General features: G+C 31.5%; 2 protein-coding genes across 4 annotated transcripts; both read left to right on the top strand.

Moving 5' to 3' along the window:
• Window positions 1–1148: 1148 nt before the first annotated feature.
• Window positions 1149–4442, top strand: LOC124848557 (DNA-directed RNA polymerase subunit beta). Of its 3 annotated transcripts, XM_047326270.2 has the most exons (5): window positions 1149–2034; window positions 2276–2329; window positions 2434–2618; window positions 3420–3471; window positions 4042–4442. In XM_047326270.2, exons 1-4 carry the CDS (start codon window positions 1437–1439, stop codon window positions 3465–3467), a joined length of 885 nt encoding a protein of 294 aa, XP_047182226.1. In that variant the 5' UTR covers window positions 1149–1436; the 3' UTR covers window positions 3468–3471; window positions 4042–4442. The 3 variants fall into 3 exon arrangements, with proteins under 3 accessions (XP_047182226.1, XP_047182217.2, XP_087959507.1); XM_047326261.2 differs by lacking the exon at window positions 3420–3471; XM_088103381.1 differs by lacking the exon at window positions 4042–4442 and having other exon boundaries at window positions 3284–3426.
• Window positions 4443–13278: 8836 nt separating this feature from the next.
• Window positions 13279–14856, top strand: LOC124848571 (ethylene-responsive transcription factor ERF060-like). The gene has a single exon (XM_047326286.2). The coding sequence runs from the start codon at window positions 13538–13540 to the stop codon at window positions 14540–14542; it is 1005 nt and encodes a 334-aa protein (XP_047182242.1). The 5' UTR covers window positions 13279–13537; the 3' UTR covers window positions 14543–14856.
• Window positions 14857–25325: the final 10469 nt, after the last annotated feature.

Genomic DNA, 25325 nt, shown 5'->3' on the forward strand with positions numbered 1-25325 from the left:
TGAGCGCGTACATACATACATACATACATGCATACATACATACATACATACATACATACATACATACATACATACATAACCGCACATTATTATTAAATAACATATTAACTATTATTTACTTTTTCGTTATTATTTAATAGATTGTTATTATTATCTCAATTAAGAATTATTCTAATAAGAATAAAGAATAATCCAAATTGATGCTATAAATATAACAATAACTTTTAAAAAATACTCATTTTATTACACTTAATATTTGATATACTCTCATATAATAAATTTTAACTCTTTTACTCACTTGAACATATAGGATCTTTTGCTTATGATATTCTCTTCTAGTTGACAATTTAAACACAAATATTGATTTTAACACAAGCATAATTCAAAGCCAAAAGAAATGAAAGAAAATTCGATGGAAATGATATCTCATTGATACATTATTATGTTGTTCCCAGCCCAGGCTGATCCAGCAAAAATATTAGATTTAGGGTAGTTCACAACCATGTCACAATCTTTGTTTACACTAATAAACAATTAGTATCACATCATCCATGCGAGTTACACTAGGACACAATATGAGAATTAAGAATGAAATTATTATAGGTCTTCTTCTACCCGTTAGAGTCCTAAACTTAAGCCACACCCATGCTTTTTTTTTTTATTTCTTTATTTGGGCATCTGGCTAGAGTCAATCAAAGAAAAATTAAAATTAAAATTACTAAGTGATTTAGATAGAACAAATTAAACCAAAATATATAAACCCATAACACATCACCAAATAAATATAGAATTTCTCTTTGCAAAGGTTAACTTAACACTTAGAGTTTCCCTCTAAACCTATGACAAATAATATAAAACACATAAACAAAGCTTAAGCTAATTTCATTTTTCACCTTCTCAATCATGACCCGAAACTAACATTAACAAGTAATGGCTATGAGAATTTGATTCTCATAATTGGTCATCTTTGCAATTAGCGTGGATGGCGTTTTCGGCGCGGAGTATTTAGCAATAGGAAAAATACCTTTGGGTTGAAAAAATGGAGGGGCGCTCTAAATGTTAGGCCCATTGGGTCGACGATTGGGCCCATAGATAAGAATGCCGCGGCGTATATTTCGAAAATCTACAATTCAAAGTTGAAACCCGCTTTTACCCGCCCCAGAATCTTTGCGTTATGGGTCACTCACTTTCTTCTCGCGCTAATTCGAAAGAGGGAACGAGCGAGTCTTACTAACCTTCTTCTTCTTCTTCTTCTTCTTCTACTCTCTAACCCTAATCCCAACAACTTTCAAATTAGCTTCCGGGTCCTCTTCCATTTCACAAGGTCAATTCATCTTAACCCAATTCTTTTTCTTTACTCTGTGTACTCTTGTGGTTAGGGTTTCAAATAGGCAAATTCACTGATTCCGTTCAAGATTTTCCAATATCGTAATTTCATGGGAAGCAACCATGATTCAAGTGACGGCCTTTTCAAAATCCGTCCCCGTCTGGCGGATGTCACCAATTGTCCCTCGAAAAGGCCGTTTTCTTTAGTCTCCAGCGGCGGTGGGGACTCGCAGTTCACAAAGCAAATGCGCTTAGGTGTAGAAAGTTTAGCCAAAAGCAAAATCCAAATGCAACTAGGAGCACATTCTCAGCTTAACAAGGAGGTCTTATTGCAACCTAAAGAAAACCAACCCATTTTGTTTCCGTCTTGCGATGATACTTCAAGCTCGTGTCAGAAACCGGGCTCGCCCAGTGAAGGATCGGAGGAGAAGAATCCGTTGGGTATGAAGAAGTGTGAATTTGGGGGGAAGGTTGAAGGAATTGCCCCAACCGATTGTGCTGTTGAAAGCGGGGACAAGGATATTTGTGTTGCTGAGAATTCCGGATCTCCCAGGTGTCGGGCCGTGCAAATGCCGTCAATCTCTGCCTCTAATGATTCTAATTTTCGGGGGTTGAAACCGTGCTCTGGGCATAAGGGCGATGGAGCATCGAATCCTGTTACTGATGCTGCGGACATTAAATCTTGCACTTGTTCCTTATGCTCTAAAGGTTGTTAGAGTTTATCTGTATGCATCTAATTGTTGCTCTTTTTTTTTTGTCAACTAAAATTAGAGCTTCATATTACTTGATAAAGATTTGCATTAAAGGTTTAAATAGTTACTCAGGTGAACTCTAATTTTGATTGAAGAACACCGCCAAAAGTCCTTAAGGAATTGTATCTAGATTTTTCCTATTTTACATTTTTTTTATTTAGTATGTAATATTGGGTGTTGCTTATGTTGATCACTAGCTGCTTATATCTGGTCGGATCTCCATTACCAGGATGCCAAGGGTAGATTAAGTGGTAAGTTCTACTAACCATTTTAGGAGTTTTGTTCTGATAGATTCAAGTGTCATTGTATTATTTCTTCTAGCATTGAGGTTTTAAATGCTCATCCTTTCCTCTAGCTATAAAGAAGAGTCAGAAAGAAGCAAAATTGATCATTCAGAAATTTTCTGGATTAGAGGATACAGTCATGCATGGCCAGCACCAAAGTGAGGAGTCATTAAACTTAGAATTGTCCCTTGTGCATCAGTGGAAGTCGCTCTTTGTTCAAATGCAGAATATGTATGCCCAAGAAAGTAGCCAGCTAGTAAGTTTCAATGCTATCACTTACATGGTTTATTATTTTAATCGTGCTGGAATTGTTGGTTCCGTTGCCATACAAGTTTCTTAATTGAATTTTCTATGGTTTTGCACCATCCATTTTTCCATTTGCTTTTATGAAGAGTGTAAACTACTCAAAATGTTAACTTGTTTTATATGGAGGCGAGTGTTAGAGGTTTAATTTGGTAGTTAGCTTGATTGGTTAATTTCTTAATTGTTAGATGCTATTGAGTTCTATTAATAAAATATGTCCCACACATTGTTTTATCCCTCATTTTTATTTCCAATTTATGGTTTTCACATTCTCTGTTTTCTTTATGGGCTCAACCATTTTTAGTACAAGCTAGCCTCTGGAAAAGCCATTTCTTAATGTTTTATGCATATGATTATTTAGTTATTGGTATGCTATGTTGTGAACTTGGTTATCAAACTCTAGGGTCAGCATGTAAACTCGTCCCAGTTTACGAGCTCTCTCACCTTCTATCAGTTTACTTGAATGTAAACTCATTTTCCAGTAGATTCGAAATAGAATCTTGTTAACTCGATAGACTCGAGTAGACTTGTGAGTCAGTGAGTTTGAGGGAGGTTTCATTTTTTGGCCCTCGTTTGGCATTTCCTATTTTCTGAACGGATTAGGGTTTGCGCTTTCAGAGGAGCAGCGCATCGCGATAGAGTTTGTGTTTCTCAAAGGAGCACCACATCACACCGCATTCTGTTTCTAAACATTGTCACTGCCTTGACGGGATTTTGCCACTACACTGCATAATGTTTCACCTTCCTTCCACAGCTGCATCACGTTTTTTCTTTGGGGGCGTCAACTGGATTTGCTCTTTGAACAGGTTACCTCTTCATTCTCCCTTTCCTTTGTTTTCATTCCCCTCTGTTGGGAGTTTTCAATCCCTTCATTGTACTTTGTTTTTTGTTCTCCGTCCTCCCTCTGTTTTCGTTCTCCTCTGATAGAGTTCTCTCAATAAATACTTGGTTGTTGTTTTTGATCCCTTTCTTTTGTTTTTCGTTCTCATTTTATATCCTACCATAAAGACTTGGTTGCTGTAATTTTTACTTATGTTTTGTAATTGTATGTTATGTGGTTGGTGTAGATTTGAACTTATATAGTAGTCATGCACTACTAAATTTAGTTATTTTAACATTTTGAAATTATTATTTACTATTTTTGATGATGGTGTTGAAATGTTGAATTGAGATGCTATTATATTTATTTTTTGATATAACATAGACTCGTAAAGTCTTCGAGTTGGGTCCACAAGTTGAGCCAACGGAACTCCCACAAGTATATGTATTGAAGTTTTATAACCTTGGTTGTCAATGTTAATTTCTCTTACCTGTAACCCAGTTTATTCTTTTCATTTTCTCACCTAATGCTTTGAATGATTTGATTTTGCTTTCAGGAATCAAGCTTTGAATCACTAAAAGATTTGAGAGAACGCTGCAAGACTGATCTTGATTCGAATGACAACAGCCATCGTGAAAAACAGTAGTATTCCAATCCGTTTTTCCATTGTAAGATTGCTTGGCACATAAGTTTCTTGGCTTCAAATTTCAATTAATATGCAGATGCTCATATATTGCTTTAGTACCTGTATATTTTTTGTAAACTCGGTGGCTATAATACTTGCAAGTCTACATGTACATTTATCACGTCAGCTGTTTCCACCGATTCCATTATGATTTGAATCAGCATGCTTTTGAGGATAACTGTTCCGCATTTTTGGGAATGTCCTGAGGACTGAAATTTGGCATGCTCTTTCTATTCAAAGTTATTTGGTCTATAGATTTTTTAATTCCTAGATTGGTTTGGGTGACTGTTTGGCAACACTTTTAGGATTTTCTACAATGTTAGACAAGTGAAATTATCTTCTCACAGATTTAGAGTGAGACTGTTGGAAAACATTATATTATATAATTATGGTATAATTGATTCTTTTAATTTCTTATTGTTATAATCTATTATAATCTGAATTGTTATTATTTTTATATAAACCATTTTCAATTAACTTAAGGATTTAGATTTGTCACTACAAGTGCATTCTAAATAATAATAATAATAATAATAATAATAATAATACTAATAATTATATCATAATATATTTTATATATGTAAATATATATTCGGTACTAACCTTGACTATAATATGATTTAAATGTTTCAAAAAGGATTTATTAAATAAATATTCATTTTGTGCATTATATAAAGCTCATTTTAGTTTCATAGAAATATTAATGTAAGGTTCATTTACATTTTAAAAGAATAGTTTATTACGTTGTGGGGGAAAAGTTAAAAAAAATCACTGTTGTGAATTCAAATCTATTCTATCATTTAATTATAAATTATTATTGGAATAAGTCTTAAAATATAAAATTTAATGAATGTATCAATGTCTTGTAGTTAGACAATAAACAGAATTATTTGAATATAATATTTTCAAATAATTAAAAAATGTGATAGAGATATGTATGCTATCATGTAACGAGTTTTAATAACTACATGAATTTGGAGTTGTTCTAAAATAAATTTAGTATGAAAAAAAAAAACTCAACGAATATTTTAATAAAATCAACAACGTTAATTCAAGGCATAAGATTTGTTCAAATTCATATAGTAGTTTTTATACTGATTATAATTTAATAATTCTCCTGCACTAACCTTTTCATAATTTCGATAAATATGGTGATAGGCATCTACAATTTGAATTTATATTGTTTAAAGGGTATTATGAAGTGATAAAGAACAAATTATCCCAATGATTATTCAATATTATCCAAACTCCAAACGCCCCATAATTGAACCAGCACAACGTGAAGGAAGTATAAAAAGAGTGCACATTCCTATGTTGGTTAATTTCGGATTAGTTTAGGTAGAGATGATTCTGTTTTCTCTGGATGATTTGCCCTTTATTTATTGGGTCCGGACACGAAACCCATTGATAAATACCCCGGAAATTTGCTCCCTCCCTCGCCTGCTCCCAGCACCATCCCATACTTAATTTATCTTTTTATAAAATAGATGTCAACATCTGTTTCATTTTCAACGAATATTGACATCCGTTTACATATTTTACATTTTAGTTTATGATTTTTATTTAAAAAAAATAAATTCAACGGATATGGTCACATCTGTGCCACATCCGTTTAATAAATTTTTGAAAAGTATTTTATTTATTATTTAAATAATAATATATAAATTAAATTAATAATAATTATTTTATTAAATAAAATAAATTTAATTTATAAATAATTAAGTAATAATTTAAAAAAAATTAAATAATATTTATATATTAAATTAAAATACAATAAATTAAAAAAAACTAAAAATTAAAAAAAAAAGAAACTCAACGGATGTGGCACATCGATGTGACACATCCTTAAAGAAAAGGAATGGAGGTGTAGGATATTTTAAAATATAAAAAATAATTTTGGAATTTTAAAAAAATGTGATCGTGTAGAGAACAAAGTGGGGTGGTGTAGGGAGTAACCTTCGACACCCCGTTCCCGGCCCATGGCCCATGTGGCTTGCAAGCGTGACGAAAGATGGAGTGTCTCAATAAAAAAGAAAAAGACGGGATATATTTATTTGAATTCTTGTACAAAATTATTATTCTGAATGAAGGTAAGGAATTGCTCAATTTAATGTTAGGTTATGAATTCCTTTCTTTCAGACATTACTCTTTGTTCAGATTAAGTACTACAGATGTTTTTATTTTTCTCCATTCTTAAGGTAATATGGTTGTGTTTCATGGCTTTATTTATTGGGAAAATTATTTCTTTACTCTTACTAAATCTAGTTTTTTTAATATTTTGTTTCACATTTAAAATAAGTGTAAAAATATTCTAAAAAACATACACATTTTTTAGGATTTAAAAAGAAAGATGAAAAATAACATTCTCAATTGTTTTGATCTAAAATATGTCGGATAACATCATTAGGATCAATTAATGCTCATTTGTAGTATCCATCAGAAATTTTTCATTAAAAGATGCTTCAAAGGATGTAAGAAGGAAAAAATATTTAAATTGTCTTTGACTTCAACTCCTATGCGATGTGAGACTATTGGGTGTGGTAGGAACATAAGCCTTCAGTCGAAGTTTAAGGGAAAAGACGATTCACCCCTAATGAAGGGCTTATTAGGAAAATTGATGGTTATTCTTAGAACCTCGTGATCGGCCCATGGTGGACGCAAAATTTTCTTATCGAGAACTTGAGAAAAACCTTTGAATAGGTGGCGTGAGATCTGAAGGGGTGGAAGAATCCTGATGCATACTCCTGTGTGTTGGAACACAAAGGGAGATCTACTACAAAAGACTCTCCGATGCTCAAATCAATAAGAGAGTTTGAATCTTTTTAAGTAAGAAAGAGTGAGTATGAGTGAGTGTGTATTTATTAGAAAATACCAAACATATTTATAGGATTTTTGGACCCTAGGATTCATGTGCTAAGACTGGTAATATGATATTAAATAATATCAATAAAGTAATGACTGACCTCAAATATATGATAATAATAATAATGTGACACCTTATATGATATCCTAAATATTCTGTAAACATTTTGGTGTTAAAGAATATCGTGGTGTTATCAAACTAACGAGATTTTCTACAAATACCGTAAATATGTGAGTATCCGCTCAAATAGACGTGTCTTGGAATATTTTTTAACTGGTTCAATTCAATGAGGCTTAATGGGCCTTATTAGGTTGCATCCTTCAACACATTCATTGGGCCAGGTAGGTACATAAGGCCTCTAGTCTAAGGAGTTTGATTAGCGTATGAGAGATGCCCATGTTGGAAATTACTGACCTTTTGACCAAGCTATGATTGTCTTTAAGGGTTTGTAGGTGGACTGACCATTTGGTCGGGTTGTTTGAGGTCATCTTTCAACCATGCAGGTGGATTTGGCAAATTCTATTACCACCTTATCTTAGTAATTTTCGTTGTATGAGTACTATCGACTTGGGCAAACTTGCATTAAACACCTATTTTACGAAACATACTTCAACACTCTATCAATGTATAAATCATTAAATGTATGTACATATTGTACCTTGTCAGCTATGCGCTTTCTCGCTTTATTTGTGCAAATATTAGCAATACCAAAATATACTAAAAAACATTACACAAGGAATAAAAAAGACATTGTAAGATAGGAAGACAATCTTGGAATGTTTCCTAAAGCTTTATGTCCTACCATAGCCGTACAAGATCTAACTGCGAAAGTAATGATGCTCTTCCCAAGGCGTAGATAAGCACATATCTTCGTACAAAATGCCACCTAATATCAACAAAGTCAATTATCCCTGAGTAACGATCATCTATCGAATAAAGCTATAAACGAAGGACTCGTACAAGAGAATACAAGAACTTTTGTTATCCTTTTATCATTACACTGGTATTCTCTTAATAAGCTTACATTGTCTGAGTCTATTTATAGAATAAAAATAAGAACTTCACAAGTTCTCAGATTTCCTTGTATTATATTTATCATCTCACTAATAATTATCAGAACTTCTACTTCTAAATCAACACTAGTTGGGTTTGGGAATTCTGAACAGCATTAAAACACTTGTATTGTTTTGCTCAAAGAGTTAAACGTTCTAAACAATTGTCTAAGGTTGATACTAGGAGTGATTAGAATAATTGGATACTAGAAGTTGTTAGAATACTTGAATACTAGGAGTGGCTAAACTCAGACTGATAAAGATTGACTAGAGGGACCAAGAGTGGTTAGAATACCAACAAATATTAAAAAATATATTTTTTATACATTTTTAAAATAAAATTACAAAAAAATTTATAAAATTGAATATAAATTAAATTAAAATTTAATTTTAATTAAATTTAATATAATAAAATATAAATAATTTTATTTTAAATTAAATTTAATAAAATAAAATATAAATTAAAATATTATTTTTATTTTTTGCGGGTAATGGGTAGTGGCGTGTCAGGTAGTATAATACCTGCATCCGAACCGTTTTTAAATGAGTATTAAAATACCAACTACCCGTGAGTAATAAATATGCGCGAGTACCGACTTACAGTTGCAGATTTTATCAACGGATATTCGCGGGCGCATGTTTTTTTGTCATTTCCAGTGAGAACTGACTCATTGAGTTTATAGTCCTTCGGTAGCTCTTTCGTGTCACTTTAGAGCTTCATTCGCCAACAAAACCTCTAGTGATGGTGTGAACACTACCCCTTACTTGGGTAGGGTTAGGTTGGGTCTGGATGATCCGACTTCGAATGACTAGTTTTGTGGTTCAACTATTGTCGACCTCGTCTGTAAAACCGCCGCATCCTCTACCTTAACCTTCTCCTGTGAAGCTGCCACATCCTTTACCTCGACCACCATTTCCTTGCTTATTGAACTTGGCTAAACACCATAGTAAATCTGTTCTTCAATGAGATCCCTTAGATGTCAGTATTCCTAAGTGGTGTATCCTATGCTTTGGTGGTAGGAAGATCTTTTCTGTAGGATCAACTTCATGGGTAGGTTGTCGAGGTTTGAATAGCTAGATGAGCTCAAATTTGCACGTTTCTTTGAGTATGGTTTCCTTTTTAGTATTCAGGAGAGTGTATTTGTTGTACCGGGCTACAATCCAATCACCCGCATTGTTCTTCATGCTCTTTCCTCTTGTTGGTATGTAGGGATTTTTCGCCTTCTTTAGCTTGTTTTATTTTTTCAATAGCCATGTATTTGGTTGTTCATTCTCTTAGATCATCCATGTTGTTCAGCCTCTCTATAAAAAGAAAATCTGAGAAGGGTATAGGCTAAAAACCATTATTCAAAGAGTGCATGATCACAAATGAACTAAGTTCTGGGATCGTGGTCGTCAGTGGATCTCTACATAAAGTGTTTAAGTGTCTTTTTTCCCCTTACTCTATCTTCAAGGTGGCCGACATGGTGGGTACAATTTTGTGGTCCACGAACTGGGCCCTAAACATCCTTTTATGCTGAGTATGAATATTGACCTGGATCAGCTAGCCCCTCAAATGGGTGGTTGGGTTGGTTGTTTCATTGTATTTGTGAATGTTGATAAAGATACCCTTTGGAGTAATGCTAACTCTAAGATTTATCGATTTCCTTACTTAAGGAGGGAATGGGGGGGGGGGGGGGTGTTTTCAGATTGACTATGATTTCTAGTTTGTGAGGGAGATTTTGTGTTTGTCATTAAATGTCAAATTTGCTCTATTGGTTGAGAGGTCTTTCGCCTAGGACGAGGATGTGGGGGAGGCCTCTTGTTCTTCGGGATGACCAACTTCTAGTTTAGTGTTTGGAGGTCGGCCTGATGTTGGGCACGCATGGTAGCGAGCTCCTCATCGTAGTGTTTGTGTTGTTTTTCATTCTCATGGATTAATGTTAGTATCTGATTTTGAAGGGATGCCATCAGGTTGGATTCCATCTTGTGTGGCAACTAAGCTTGGCTTCGAATGGTGACCATGGAAGAGTGAGGTCAGGACAAAGTTTTATTGGAGTCTCACAGTGACGGCTAATGTTTCGATCCCAAGTCAGTGACATCGTTAAGGTCAATCATCCCTCATTTGAGATTTTTTCCTATTTTGAAGCATGTGTCCGTCACGATTTTGTCTATAAAAGACATATCAAAATGTAAAATAAGAAAAAAAAATATTTAAGTTGTCATTAATTTTAACTCCTAAACGATGTAATATTATTAGGCATGATAATAACATTAATAAAAATAATTTTAGAAATATCATCTTCTTCGTAACATAATTAATTTCACTAAACTAATATCTCTTAGTTACTGGCTTGAATTCCATTTCCTCTTCTTGACCAAACCTCCATAAACAACTAAATGATAGCCTACATCTCCAATTTTATATCATTTGTTTGACTTCAAATTTTCGTTATGAGCCATTTCACTCCAACTTCCTGGAAACTTCGAAAAGTAAAATTGTTCGCTCTAATTGTAATAGAGCTTATAATAATTGGTATAGACATGGAAATATATTTTTAAAATTGCTCATCATTAGCGCTTAATAGAGATAGATTACAACAATAATTGATTCCATTGCAGACAACTTTGAAGATCTACAACTACGATTAGACAATTGATTAGTGCATTAGTGTGGTTCGAATATGATTAAGGACGACATGTATAGTTTATGTCGTTTTTATGAATAAAAAATATAAAAAGTTGTCACTGTTCTTGCAATTCAGTATCTATCGTTTTTACCAAAACTGGAGCAGAGACTCTAAACGGTAAAATGGTCGACAAAGAGATGATAACTATAGTTTTCAATATATCTAAAATCAGTTATGCTTCATCATTTCACCAGAACCTTCAGAATTTCGAGTGAATTTGTAACTGCGAACATTATCTTTGTATAATATTTTCTTAAGAAAATATTCTCATTCAAAATTGATTCTTAAATCAATATTTACGAAAAAGCACATTCTAGACGTTCTTTCATAAAGAGGAGGGTTTTATTCTGTTCTCTTCTCAAAACGTAAAAGTATTCTTTTACGTGTGAAATTTTGAGTAAAATGCTTACTCTTATTGTCATGTAACCAACAACTCTTGTATTATTTTTCTTCTTTTACTAGATTCCAAAATCGATTCACCAACTATTGCATTTCAGCTCATTACAATGAAACAGTTGCATACATGTTAAAATATTTGTTTCGTTTTCTTTAAATTATAGTTTTTGTTTCGTTTGGAGGTGTTTTAAACTTCCACATTTAGATAATATTTTTAATGAGTATTATTAGTGTAACATATTTTGCGAGTCTTCTAATACCATATTGTCATAAATTATATGATAACTTCGTCATTTCATGAATGGTTCGATATACTAAACAAGATGATAATATATTATTAAACAGTCATATACTTTTTTTCTCATACTGACATATTATAATAATTAAAATATTATTTTCACATCAATTATTAACATTTTTTAATACTTGTGTTTTTAGAATGGGCTAAGACTGTGGGGACGAGCAAATACTTTATATTTCTCCACAAATAAAAAACATTTTTTGTCGTGCATGCACTAAATCACTTTGCATTTTTTCCCCTTTAATTAAATTAATACACAGTTCATGTTTGAATAGTTGATGAAGAGTTGGGTAGTTGGCATTTTCTATGCGAAAAGGTCTTTCATCGAGTGATGTATTATTATGTGGCACATATGTCAAAGTCGCTTTCTCTGCCTTATTCTAAAAAATGACGCAACCCATATGATAATGAAATTGTTTTATGGAGTAATGAAGCATGAGAAAGTAGCTTTTTTTATTCTCGTTTATAGGTTTCTTCTAATTCAACTATCATTATATATAATAATATGACAAAAATTGAATATAAACTTTTTCATTAAATAAATTGTAAAAAGGAAATTTATAAGCTATAGGTTGAGTCTTGGAATTTGAGAAGGAAAATTATAAGTATGCAAAGGTACAAGCATGGAAGTGGCAGTAGTTGTTTTTGCGTTCCTCGAAAGTGATTTCCACGTAGGAATCGACGTGTGAGGGCGTCAGGGATGGCCCCACACTCTCATTTTTTTTCTATAATTCATAATTGTTCCTCACTTGAAATATAGAAGAAGGGTTTAAAAACTTGTTTGAAGAGTAACCGATAAACGACGAAGTTTTTACAACTAAGATGATGTGCAATTAAAAGAATCTCGAATGAAAACTTTCTACGAGAATAAAATCTTTTTTTTTTCTTTTATGAATAAAATATTATTTTAATAGAAATATGTTTTAAAATAATATTTTAATTGATAAAGATGTAAATGGAAAAAAGAAGGATGGAGATGGGTCCACAATGACCTTTGGGAAACGCGAAGGGAATAGGATCCAAAAGTCACTTGCCCTCTCCACAAAAGAAACGCTTGCAAATTGTACTTAAGGGAACCATGACCCTACAATTCGTCAACATTGTGGCGCCGCAATTCATCACACTGTTATTCCGATAACTACCTCTCCACGTTTTTCTCTATGCAATAATCTTCAAACTGTCTTTCTTCATCGTCTAAAACATACCAAAATAATACACCATACAATATTCACTGAATTAAAGTCGTTGAAATAATAAATTAGCAAAAGGTTAACGTCAAATTCCTTTTCACTCACGAACCTAAGGTGGAAATTCTTGACTCAACTCATTTATTTCATTGATTACAACTATTATAGATGTTATAAGAAGTTGGGTAAAATAATTTCTTTTAATCTATTAAAATTTAGAGTTGAGAAAAATGTTTCTCGTGTTTAATTTCACATTTTAAAAAACATACAATAACGATGGAAGCATCTTTAAAAAACAATTTTATAGATGAAGATATTGTTTTAATAAGAAAAGAAGATAATTGATGTGGTAAACGACTTTTTTTTTTTAGTTAAAAAAAAACTCTTTTAAAATTTAAATAATTGATGTGTGGTATGATATTGATTATATGTAAGTTGGAAATATTCTGATGGGTGTAACCAGTGTATGATCGACACGTGTAAGGTAGTAAGGAGGAATGCATAGGTGGCATTCTTCAATTGGATAGCCATCTGGGAATAAAGGAGTGGTTGAAGTTGACGCGCGAGTTGAATGATGAATGAAGAAGAACCCAGGAGACCAACTCCCACCTTAACCTCAGTATATAAACCAGCCTTCACTCACCGTGCTAACGCAAGAGCCAAGCTCACAAAGTGAGGCCAACCAAACTACAAACTCCTTCTACCTCTCTCTTCGCACCAACAGATTCAGCTTTTTAGATTTTCAATTTTCTTAACAAAAAAAAAAATGAACAACTACTCGCAGCTTTGAGTTTTTCACTTCCTGTTCTCTGGTTTTGGAATTGAGACAGGCTCGTAATTTTGAAAACCTCTTTTTTTTTTTCTTTTCTTCTTGGGATTTTCTTTTGTTGTTGTAAAACATGGCAGCGGCTATAGGTATGTACAACAACAGCAACATCGTACCGGAATTCCTAGATCCGTACAGTGAGGAGCTGATGAAAGCACTTGAGCCTTTTGTTAAAAGTGATTATTTCTCTGTCTCTTCTGATTCCGCTTCTTCCTATCGTCGATCACACGCTCCTTCTTCTTCCTCTTCTTCTTCTTTTTCTTCTCCATCTTCTTCTTATTCTCTCATTTCATCTACTTCGTATCCCTCCCCCAACCAAATCAAGCTCAACAAACTCACCCCAGACCAAATCCTCCAGATTCAGGCGCAGGTTGGGCTTCAGCAGCACATGGTTTATTCGACTCAACGTGAAAACCAAAACCAGCTGGGCCCAAAACGTGTTCCCATGAAGCACGGTGGCGCGGCGGCGAAAGCCACGAAGCTGTACCGCGGGGTGAGGCAACGGCATTGGGGGAAGTGGGTCGCCGAGATCAGACTCCCGAAGAACCGGACGCGCCTATGGCTGGGAACATTCGACACCGGAGAAGAAGCGGCGTTGGCGTACGACAACGCAGCGTTTAAGCTCAGAGGCGAGTTCGCGCGCCTCAACTTCCCTCATCTGCGACACCAGGGAGCGTTCGTATTCGGCGAATTCGGAGATTACAAGCCTCTACCTTCTTCCGTCGACTCCAAGCTCCAAGCTATTTGCGAAAGCTTGGCGAAACAAGAACAACAAAAAACGTGTTGCTCTGTCGAAGACGTGAAGCCCGAGGTACACACTGCTGCTGAGCTGGCACGGGTGGAGTCTGACGTGGTGCAATCCAACGTTTGTCCCGAGTTCGAAAATTTTAAGGTAGAAAACGGGAACGACAACCCAATGTTATCATCGCCGGTGTCTGGCGAGTCGTCTTCGCCTGAATCGGGTGTGACTTTCTTGGATTTCTCGGACTTCGCACATTCTAATTATGAGTGGGATGAAATGGAGAGCTTTGGGTTGGAGAAGTACCCTTCGGTGGAGATTGATTGGGCATCTATATGAGTAGGTGAACTTGTGAAATGGCTGGTTTTGTTTTGCTCTGCTTTTCGGTTTCATACGCAGTTATGTTTTGTATTTTTTAAGGTTATGTTTGGGTGTCTTTAGCTGCTTCTGCAATGGAATTTTTGACATTTGCGGATGTTTTGCGGAAACACGGCTTGCAAATTTTAGGCAGTGAAATCAGAGAAGGTGGTCTTCATGGTCTGCTGGTGTTTTTTGTTACTTGCATGACCATGGGGCCTTTCTACTCGTGTCTTCGTTCTATGTTGTAATTAACGTTTACTTCCAATATATGAAAAATTTACATGTTCTTGTAAGTGATGTTGCTAATACTTGTTTTATACTGAACAATTGTTGTTATAAAAATTCGCTGACATTTAATGACTTATAAACGGGGTGTTTGATTCTAGCAAGGACCGTCGTCAATTCTTAGTGGTGCCAAATTGTTTGCGCAGCTTTGTTTCTCCTCCATACACGAGTTTCATTAGTTCTTTGTTTTTTTTTTTTATAAAATCTTTTTGACTGGTGCTTAGTTGAGTGTTAATTAATTAGTACAATTTACTATGATTTTATTTATGCATATTTTTAATATAATAAATACCTTTTTTTAGTGTTTAATTAGCATGCGTGGTTAGTAGAGAAGATTCCTATGGGCTACTAAAAACTTATCTTTTATATGGCTTGAAAATTGTTGTCATAAAAAGTTAACAATTTTTTACAATATTAGTGCTTGTAATATTTATTTTTCGATAATTTAATGTTTATTGTTTTAAAGGGAATACTTGTTATTATACGGGTAATTCAAAGACGTATAAAAATTATCTCTTTAATCTTATTTTCCCTTTTCAATTTAAAACAATATTATCCTGTGATTTTTCATTTAAAAAGTAAGATTAAATAATGCTATTTTTAATTAAGATATATTTGTAAAATGAAATGAAAAGGGTGTTTTTGATGCTTCATGTTATATTTTCTTTTGTGAAGGTTACGAACCTCCTAATGCCACATTAAAAAGGTCAAAGGGAACTAACCATTCTTCGTCAGATTATTGAAAATCATTTTATTAGTGTCAACTGTGTTATTCCCTTCAACCATTCCAGAGAGATTGGTGGGACTTGTGATTCCATTTCCGACATAAAAAGCAAATTAGATTATCAACCACTAAGTAAATATCTAAGTGTAATACAAACAGGTTTAGAAGTCTAATGAAAGAAATTAATCTCCCGATGAATTAGAATTAAAATTAAAACACCGCTTTTTTGTCAACCAATTAAAAATAAACGATATTATTTTGCATTCATGCTGATAAAAAAAAATTATGCATTCATGATTTATTATACATATACACAAAATTTAAATTTATAAAATCTCACATTATTAATTAGTTCGTAATAAAACCTTCAAAGCAACATATCCTACATTTTCTACACATACATTTAACATCATTTATTGTAAATTAATGTCTGGCTTCAAACTTACTTTATCTTCCTAAAAGATTCCTTTACAGTAGAACATTATTAATTATGACTATATATCGCAATTTTTGTGTAATATACTTCAATAGATCTAGTTGCCTCTAATTTCTTATATACGGTATTAACCAAAAACAAAATTGAGGAGCTGTGAAGCATTATAGAAAATAGTTTATAATTTGTTTGAAGACTTCTCAGAGCTCTCGAAAATATTTTCTACTAATATAAGAAGTTGCATATGCTCATCTCTTTTACTCTAAATTTCATTGTCACAAAATATAACTGTAATTTAATTTCTAATGTGATGTGAATATCACTAATAATGTTATTTGTAATATTATGATACGAAGTTGACTTATAATGTATTTTGTTCTGAAAGAAGAGATAAATGTGTTCTCTTAGCCTTGCCTTTAGAATTATTGTATAGTAAACAATTTAATTTAAAAAATGGTATTTTGTAGTACTTAATATAAGAGTACAAGCAAGAGCAACTTTAATTTTCATAATATAATAAAAACAACAATAATAATAATAATAAAAATAAATAAATAAATAAATAAATAAAAGCATGGGGAATTTTGACAGAAAAGGAGAAAGGAGATGAGGAAGAAGTGTGTGTATGATATGGTGTGGGGTTGAGATAAGGAATTTGGAATTGAAAAGGTGCGATGCAATGAATAAAGTAAGAAAGAATTCGAAAATAGATAGATGCATCAAAATCAAAAACTATATTCTTATTCTTCATTCTCGACAACCACCCCAAGACAAACTTAACACTGCCAAAACGGACGTTGTTTCAAATTATATCTATGGCTTCTTCTATTACAAACTATTTCATCTTTAAATCTTCTAGATAAAGCATTTCATGTAGTGTATATTTTTGTTCCAGATGAAAGCTATATTTTATAAACTTTGATTAATTTATTTTATTTTATCCGAATTTTCATTTAATTAAAAGATTTACTTAATAATTTGGTTTTTATGTTTATACATTAATTCATTTTTATTTTTATATTTTTTTATTTAATGGTGTCTTTATATTTGTAAAAAGACTAAACGTGATCATTTATGTTAAATTAATATTAACATCATTTAAGAGTATAATATACCAAAAATCTAGGTCTGTATCAAAATCTGGATCAATCTTTCATTTTGAAATCCTTTTAATTTTGAGTTACTGACATCTTTGAAATAGAAGATTATATTTATTTAAACATGTGATAGACTTAGAACTTGACACATGACCCCTCTGAATGTAATATAGAAAGAAATTAGATTAAGTCATTTTTACAAAAATAATTGATTTTCTTTTAAAAATAGGAACCCAATTAAATTAAAAACATATATAGAGTCTAAAACAAATAAAAAACATAAATATAAAAACCAAATTATTAATTAAATTTTTAATCGATTTCAAGTATTATGAATAAAGTTTTCATCATTTTCACTTAATAAGTTAATGTAATATTTAAATTTAGTGAAATTGATGAGAATTTTATCAACATTTATCTCTCCAAATTTCTTATACCATTGTTGAAAAAGGAATGTGAACGAGATCAGAACCCAGCATTGCATTGCATGTTCAACTTGGTAAAAGGATTCTTTGATAGGGGATAAAGCTTAAAGCTTATAGTCCTATACAATATCATGCCATCACCTTGTTTACCACCTTTAATGATGTGGCTTACCACGCAGGCCAACACGGTCAAGTTAAGAATCTTTTTTCATTCCATGCTTTTTAAAGGGATTATTAATTAATACATATTTCCTTTCTTTTCTAAAAGGACAAATTTATCTTATTTATAAAGAAATAAGTAGATTCATGTTAGAAAACCCTCAGCAATTATTAATATTCATTCACTTAATTACTATACAAGTCCAACTTTACTTAAATTTACTCATTTTTTAAGCTTAACTCAATTTGTACAAGTCTATCTCACCTTCCTTAAAATCCTTCTAGATTTTATTTTGTATAAAGCATACAAACAATCGGTTCATTGGTTACGTAAGAACATCTTAATCGAATATTGTGGGCAGCTATCTATTATCTTATATTTATTTTTTTTTTCTTTTTGCATTTTAATGTGATCATCAGGGGCTTTCGAAACAATAATGGGTAGGTTTTCGCCCTTTTTAAAGATTTTAATTCCTATCTTTAAAAAAAAAAGTAATGTATATTATTTTAGCTCTTGGTTTTGTATATATTTTATTTTGGTTCAGTTTTACCTAGTTCTAATCTATTCATTTAAGATTCCATCAAAATATGTTTTTATTTAAAATGTAAAATTTAAAAGAAGTAAACAATATATAAAATTGAAGATTAGATTAAAATTTAAGATTTTTTAAAATATTTAAAAAAAAATACTAAAATAAAAAATAAAAAGCGAATGAGAGTTCAAAATTGAAATTTAACCTATAATAATTTTTTTTATTGAGGGATATCAAAATGATTGTAATTTGTATTAGAAAGTCCTATTCCCTTGATAGCGGGCCTGCAAATGGATAAGACCAGCGGGAATATTGAATCCAATAGGCCCAACATGAAGACCATAACCCCCTTTGTTTCTCTATCCAAATAATATAAATTAGTTATATAAAAAGCTGTTAATAGAATGGTGAAAGGATGTTGTTCCACTCCCAAAACTTGAACTTTCAGTGTGAGGTTGCATCAAAAAGTATGGGAAGACATGACCTGAAACAGAAACAAAAGAAAGGAGTATAAAATTTTATAATTTTATAGTTTTTTAATTTTAAAGTTTTATAGTTTTATATAATTATATTGTTTTATAATTTTAGGATTAGATTGATATACACCAAATCATGAGAACATGGTTGGTCTACAATAGGAGGCAATTCAGGCCTAAACCAATAAGGCCCATCAAAACAGTTGAAGGATTATATTTAGATCTTAGCAGGTTACACTAAAATGTTTTTCTATTAGAATAAGAGATGGATGAGATTAACTCTCACAAATAATTAAGTTCTTTATAAGACTGATACGTTATAGGAAATAGTTTTGGTGCTATTTACTTTGGATATTGGGTTTTGATTCTATAACCGAAACACTAGGTGAGGTAAAAAAGAATGATATTTTTGTTTCGGTTATCAACCAAAATATAAAGGTTTTTATTATGCTTTGGTTTCCTTAAAATTAAAGCATAAAATGATAAATAAATTATAAAAAATATAAAATAAAATAGGATTAGGTTTCAATTCAAATAGCAACTAAAGCCTACGTTTTTTCTGATTTAGGAAAAATATTTAATTTTAAAGGCATTTTGCATGGATTTCCAAGTACCAAAACAAATACACTTAAAATTAAATAATATTTTATTTCAGAAAGGGTATTAGACTTGGGAAGCCAAATATTATGTTTTAGTTATGGTTATAATTGAACCATAATATAGGCATCTTTTAATATTGTTTTTGTTTTTTTTCCTACGTATTAAACTTGTATAAAAACAACACATTCTATTTATCACACCTACAATATAAGCCAAAACTTAAATAAAAAATATGTTACTTTTACATTAAGTAAATGTGCTAAATATTAATGTAACATATATCAAAGATAAAAAGAAATTATTAAACATAAAAAAATACTTTAACATAATATAAAAATAATAGTAAAAACATACTTACAAAAAATAATTTTTTTTATTAACCTAGGAATACAAAATTAGTTGGAATTGGAAGTCTCACAAATTTTTAGAGTACTAAGTGACAAATTACGTTTAGTGTGAAGAACCTGAACAAAAAAATAATTGTATTAGCCTTTCAAATAAAAAAAAGGTTATGTGAACCTCTTTCTCGCTATTGTGAAATGGAAGCAAAGTGTAGAGTTTGAGACGTAAAACAGAAGGGAAAAAAGGAGAATGAAGGAGTGGGGGAGTGATAATAGTGACGAAGCGACGACATATTGTGATGTTTGACGATAAAAGGAGTGGAAGATGATGGCAAAACGACATTCATATAGAACCAAAACAGTGGAGGAAGGTAGAATACAATGACTCCTTCGTAAAAATTTCATTGAAAATAAATCTAAATGGCATCTTATGATTCGGTCATAATAAGAATCAAAGCCAAATGCTTTAGCTTAAAGAAATTTTTTTTTTAAAAAGGCATAGATTTTGAAAATTTCCGTGCACCTTTTGACTTTAGTTCTTTAAAAAAACAAAGTAAAAAAAGATATATGACTTCGATAAGAACCAAGGAAAAATAGGGTATTTGATCTTTATTCTTAGAAGAACTAAGACCAAATACCACTAAACTTTTGCAAATTTTTGCTCACCTTTTGACCTTAGTTGTTGGGAAACCAATACAAAAAAGAATGTATGGTTTCGATGATTGTATAACTAATGCCAAATTCTCTTGCTCAGATAAAAAATTACAATAATAGCAAAAAATTTGAAAATTTTCTTACACCTTTTAACTTCGGTTATTGGAGAACCCAAACAAAAAAAATATGTATGTCAAGAAATTGAGAAATATTTAAAATTGTCACCGTATTTATATGGTTGGTTTTTTTAAAAATCGAGACATGTCAAGAAATTTTAAAAGTTAAAACTACATTCTATGTAAAACAAGAACATGTAAAAGAGATATAAAGATAGCTTGGTAGTAAAGTTGAAAGGGAGGGTGAAAGAAGGTGTGGACTCAACTTTCCCATTAATACTTGGTTGATATAAAATTGATTGATGGGTTTGAAAGAAAAGATGCCGTGAGTTAAACTTCCTCCACTAACAAATACTAACGAACGGCAGTGCCAATAAAAAAACAATAAAAGAAATAATTATCGACACTGAAAAATTTTGAATTTTCTTCTTATCTTCTGTTAGATCATTTCATTTCTTCTTCCCAGTGCATAACATAATGGGTGTAAGTTGAACTTCTGGTGGCTCTTGCAAGAGACTTTAATTATCAATATCTCCTTCTAGCATTGGTTTTTGTTGAGACTGAATGTTAAGAGTCATAAATGATTTTAAGAGTTACTTTTGACTGATGTTGGAAACATTGTAGACTATATACACATGGTTGCCAGTTTTACGTGTGTGATAATCTGCTCGATTCAATAAAACTACAAAGCCTAACCCCACGTTTACTCGAGAACAACATTAAACAATACAAATACAAAAATGACATAAATATCACCCATTTGTTACAATTAATTATCATCAAAATCTTAGGAGTATCCTTCATTCCACTCTTGGGTGACCCGTTACATCCATTGGATTTTATTCCCTCAAGAATTAAGATCTTCTCTAATTATAAAATAAAAACAAAATCTTATCAAGAATAAATAATATAACGATTCTGATTCAAATTATTTGCCACATATAACCTACTTTCATCTCGATATGACTCCACGAATTTACTAATAATGTCAATAAGACCTCAAAGTGGATCGAATTAATTAACCTTTTAGAACGCATCTTGTGTATTAAATCTATTAACAACATGCTCCTTAAATATTTTGATCCAGTTTACATTGTCAAAGCATGGGAATAATGAATCTTTGTCAATCTTTTCAACGTAACCTATTCGAAGTTATTGGTATAAGATATTTAGCAAGTTACGTTATTAATAAATCTTTCTTGCAGCAGACAGTGGCATATGTTTTGAGTAGTGGGATAGAAAGGGATTCCCAAGAGAGAAAAAGAAAGCTTAAGCTTGAGTGTCCAAGATGCGTTGACCTAAATAATAGAAGCTTGTTTGACCAAAAGGAAAAGAAAAAGTGTGATCATGCACGCGCATGTGTTGCGACCAGAACTTTGTTTTGGCTGCTGAACACACACGTGGTGTCTTTACGTACTGCCTTCTTTCATTCTCGTACAATGCTTCTGTTTTTATGAAGCATGCTAACTTGTTCAAATGGAATTCTGTGCACGAAAGCTGTTTTTAACGTTTGGTCAAAGCAATGATCTGGTTTGAACGTTGAACATTGAATGTTGAACAATGAACTTAGATGGTGCATTGAGTAGTGATACAAATGCAGGAAATGATCACTGACCAAAAGAATCATCGCATTTAGCTTTTAAAGCATTATTGTGTGCAATGTAGTTATGTTCTATTCGAGGGTAGAACGAAAGTGAAACTTGTCGTCAACCCTAAATCTTCGTTGATGCCGATTCTTTGATTATGACATTGTTGCTCAGAAGCAGGCATAATTGCCATTTTTGTTGCTCTTTCGTAATGGAATAACACTTTTGAATCAAGTTTCCACGTTTCGTTTTAAAGAATATATATATGAAGTTATGATGACCAATGACCAAAGTTATCTTTTCAGAAGGGTTATGATTCAACTTTTGAACTTCAAAATCCACATTTATAAAATCAACTTTTCAAGTTATTAGTTTTTTTATCCTCCAAGTTATCAACCAACTGCGATATTCATCTTCTGTCTCTTTCACTATTGGATTCTAATATCTACTTAAAATAATTCCTTATTGTTTTTAGACATGTTCAATGTTTTAAAATCAAATTTGAACCTCGACTTTTGGTAATAAAAATTCATTTTCCCACTTGAAAACAATAAGTTGAACGTGTTTTTTTTACTTCAAATAGTGAAATAAATATTTTTTAATATTGGTAATAAGCATTTAGAAAAATAGAAATCTTACTCGTTATTAAACATAAGATTCTACAGTTTTTAAGAATGTGTATGCAGAGGAAACATAATTAGAAAGAAAGTTTAAGGGACATTAAATTCAAGTTAAGGCTTTTCCGTGACTGGCCTTCGTTAGAAAATTGAAAATGATTAATTCGATAATAATGTTTCCAGAGCCTACGAACAAGAATGATTGTAAATATGCATGAATTTCCAAACCCTAATAATATTATTTATTACTAATATTGGTCATATAAGAAATTAATTTCTTTTATCCACTGGAAACAAATTATAATATTTACAACAATTCACACAGTCCGTGATCAACTGAACTAAACTTCTTTAATAGAGATTAGTATTCATGAATAAAGTAAAATATTTTTCACTCAGAGAATTGAAGATAAAATAAATGATAGAATATAGATATATTAATTCCATAACAAGAGCACAAGGTATAGAGGACAAACATATTACCTGAGAAATAAAAATATTCCGACACCTAACAACTTCCATTAATTAAATCTTCTAAGACTTCTTTTAAATTGTGCCATTCCTTCCAGTTAAATAAAATTAAAAAAATTGCCAGTTCTTAAATCAATAAAGTAATTAATAAACTGTATTAATGTTAAATTATAATTGAGTATATGAATAATTTGATCCTCAATTGTCTCAAGCATGCGGATTTAATACTTAAACATGTAAAAAACTGATTGAGTTTCTGAATATGTAATTAATCTCTAATATTACAGTTTTAAAATAAAACAATCACCCGAGTGTCAAATTGATATTTAAAATTGTATTTTTTTTTTGGACAAAAACTGCTATGAAAATTTTAAATATGACATAATTGTATTTTCTTTTATAATTTCAGATACTAAAATAAAATTTTGATTATTTTAGAGACCAATTAAGAACATTTTTCCATCCCATCGTAATTCTCATAAAAATCAAACTTTTTACGAACTATATACTTGCCATGCCTTTAACAGTTTGCTCATTAAAAATGTCATGGACACAACCGCGATAATACCATTGAAATTTTTCCGTAATTATTCATAAATTTTACAGTGTTATTCAACATTATTAATTTTGAAAATGAAATGTGGTGAGAATGTGATTGGGCCTAATTTTGGGACTTGGGTGTTGCTCCCTCCACCACCACACCTTTCTCCCTCCACCTCCCATTTATTATTTTGCCCCTAAGTAAATTTTTTTTTTAGGGTTATTTTTTAATTTTACCCATTCACAACCTATTCCACTAATAACTTATTCCAGTCCTTCGTATATGAGTAAAATATTTTTCTTTTATTTTAACATTATATTTCTTCCTCTCTTTCTTTTGTCGGTGTGAGATACTACAAGTTGTAAAGGTTGATTGTGGTGGAAACAATTATCAAGCAGTCTCCCTCTCGTGGTGTAGTGTCGCTCTCGTGGTGCAGTGCGTGTGTTACTTCCTCAAGGTGCGTATTCGAATAAACCTTCAAATAAAACTCTAAAATAAAAAACGTAACCTTTAAACATAGGTGACATCCTTCAACGGATGTCAAAATCCTTCAACGGATGTCAACATCCTTCAACGGATGTCAACATCCTTCAACGGATGTCACCTACGTTTTTAATTTTAGGGTTTGTTTTATTAGTTTATTCTTTATTTTAGAAATATTTTAATAATTTAATTTAAATGTTTTGATTTATTATTTTTGAATATATTTTTAATGTATTTTAATAATGTAAGGAAAATGAAGAAGAAAGAAACATATGAGGAGAAGTGAAACGAAGAAGACAAATGGAGTTGTAGAGTAAAACTGAAGACAAATTGTTAAACGGAATTGAGAGATGGAAAGATTGAGTGCAGGGAGTAAAGTAGGAGAACTAGGTTTGAAATAAATTAAAATAGTATAAGTAAAAAATTTTAATTTGAGGATATAATTGGAATTAAAAAAAATTGGGGAGGTGGAGGGAGAAAGGTGTGGTGGTGGAGGGAGCAACACCCTTGGGACTTAGATCAAGTAAGCATGCTTTCACTGGCCTTTTAGCCCACAAAAGTAATGTGACAGAACAAGAGTAAAGTATGTGTATGGAGAACAAGTTAACATAAGTTTACCTTTGCCTCTAATCAATTTAAAATTTTAATAAAATAATTTATTTAGATTTCAACTCGTTCAAAGTTTGATAATCTAAAAAGATGTATTAAGTCACTCTTTCAATATGGAATGCATAGTTAAGGTGAGTATCATTGTAAACATTTTAAAAGCAAAATAACAATCAGTATTTGTGCATAATCATATGCAGAATTCTATTAGTTAACTTAAAAAATCTTATTAATAATAATAATAATAAAATATCGATAGCTAATTTTTTTTTTACATTATCATTCAATCAAAATTGTCATATATGATATTTTTTTTATTTCAATAATAATTGTCTTAAAGGTGTAAATACTTCACACTAATCATACATAGGTAATTTTTTTTTATTTCACACTAATCATATATAATAATGAAACTGAATAACTCATTTTTAATTAGTATATCCTTATATTAAATTATGTTGCTTTACAACAACTCAAACTATAACCTATAATTCATTAAATCCATTTATGTAATTTAAACGCATTAAAAGTAACTTTCTAATACAAGAACACATTTTTATGAATTCTATTTTCATTAAATAATATTATTATAAAATTGTTTGATTCTATTAACAA

The sequence above is a fragment of the Vigna umbellata genome, chromosome 1 (assembly GCF_029865625.1).
Source record: "Vigna umbellata cultivar VRB3 chromosome 1, Vumbellata_1.0, whole genome shotgun sequence".
Classification (NCBI taxonomy): domain Eukaryota; kingdom Viridiplantae; phylum Streptophyta; class Magnoliopsida; order Fabales; family Fabaceae; genus Vigna; species Vigna umbellata.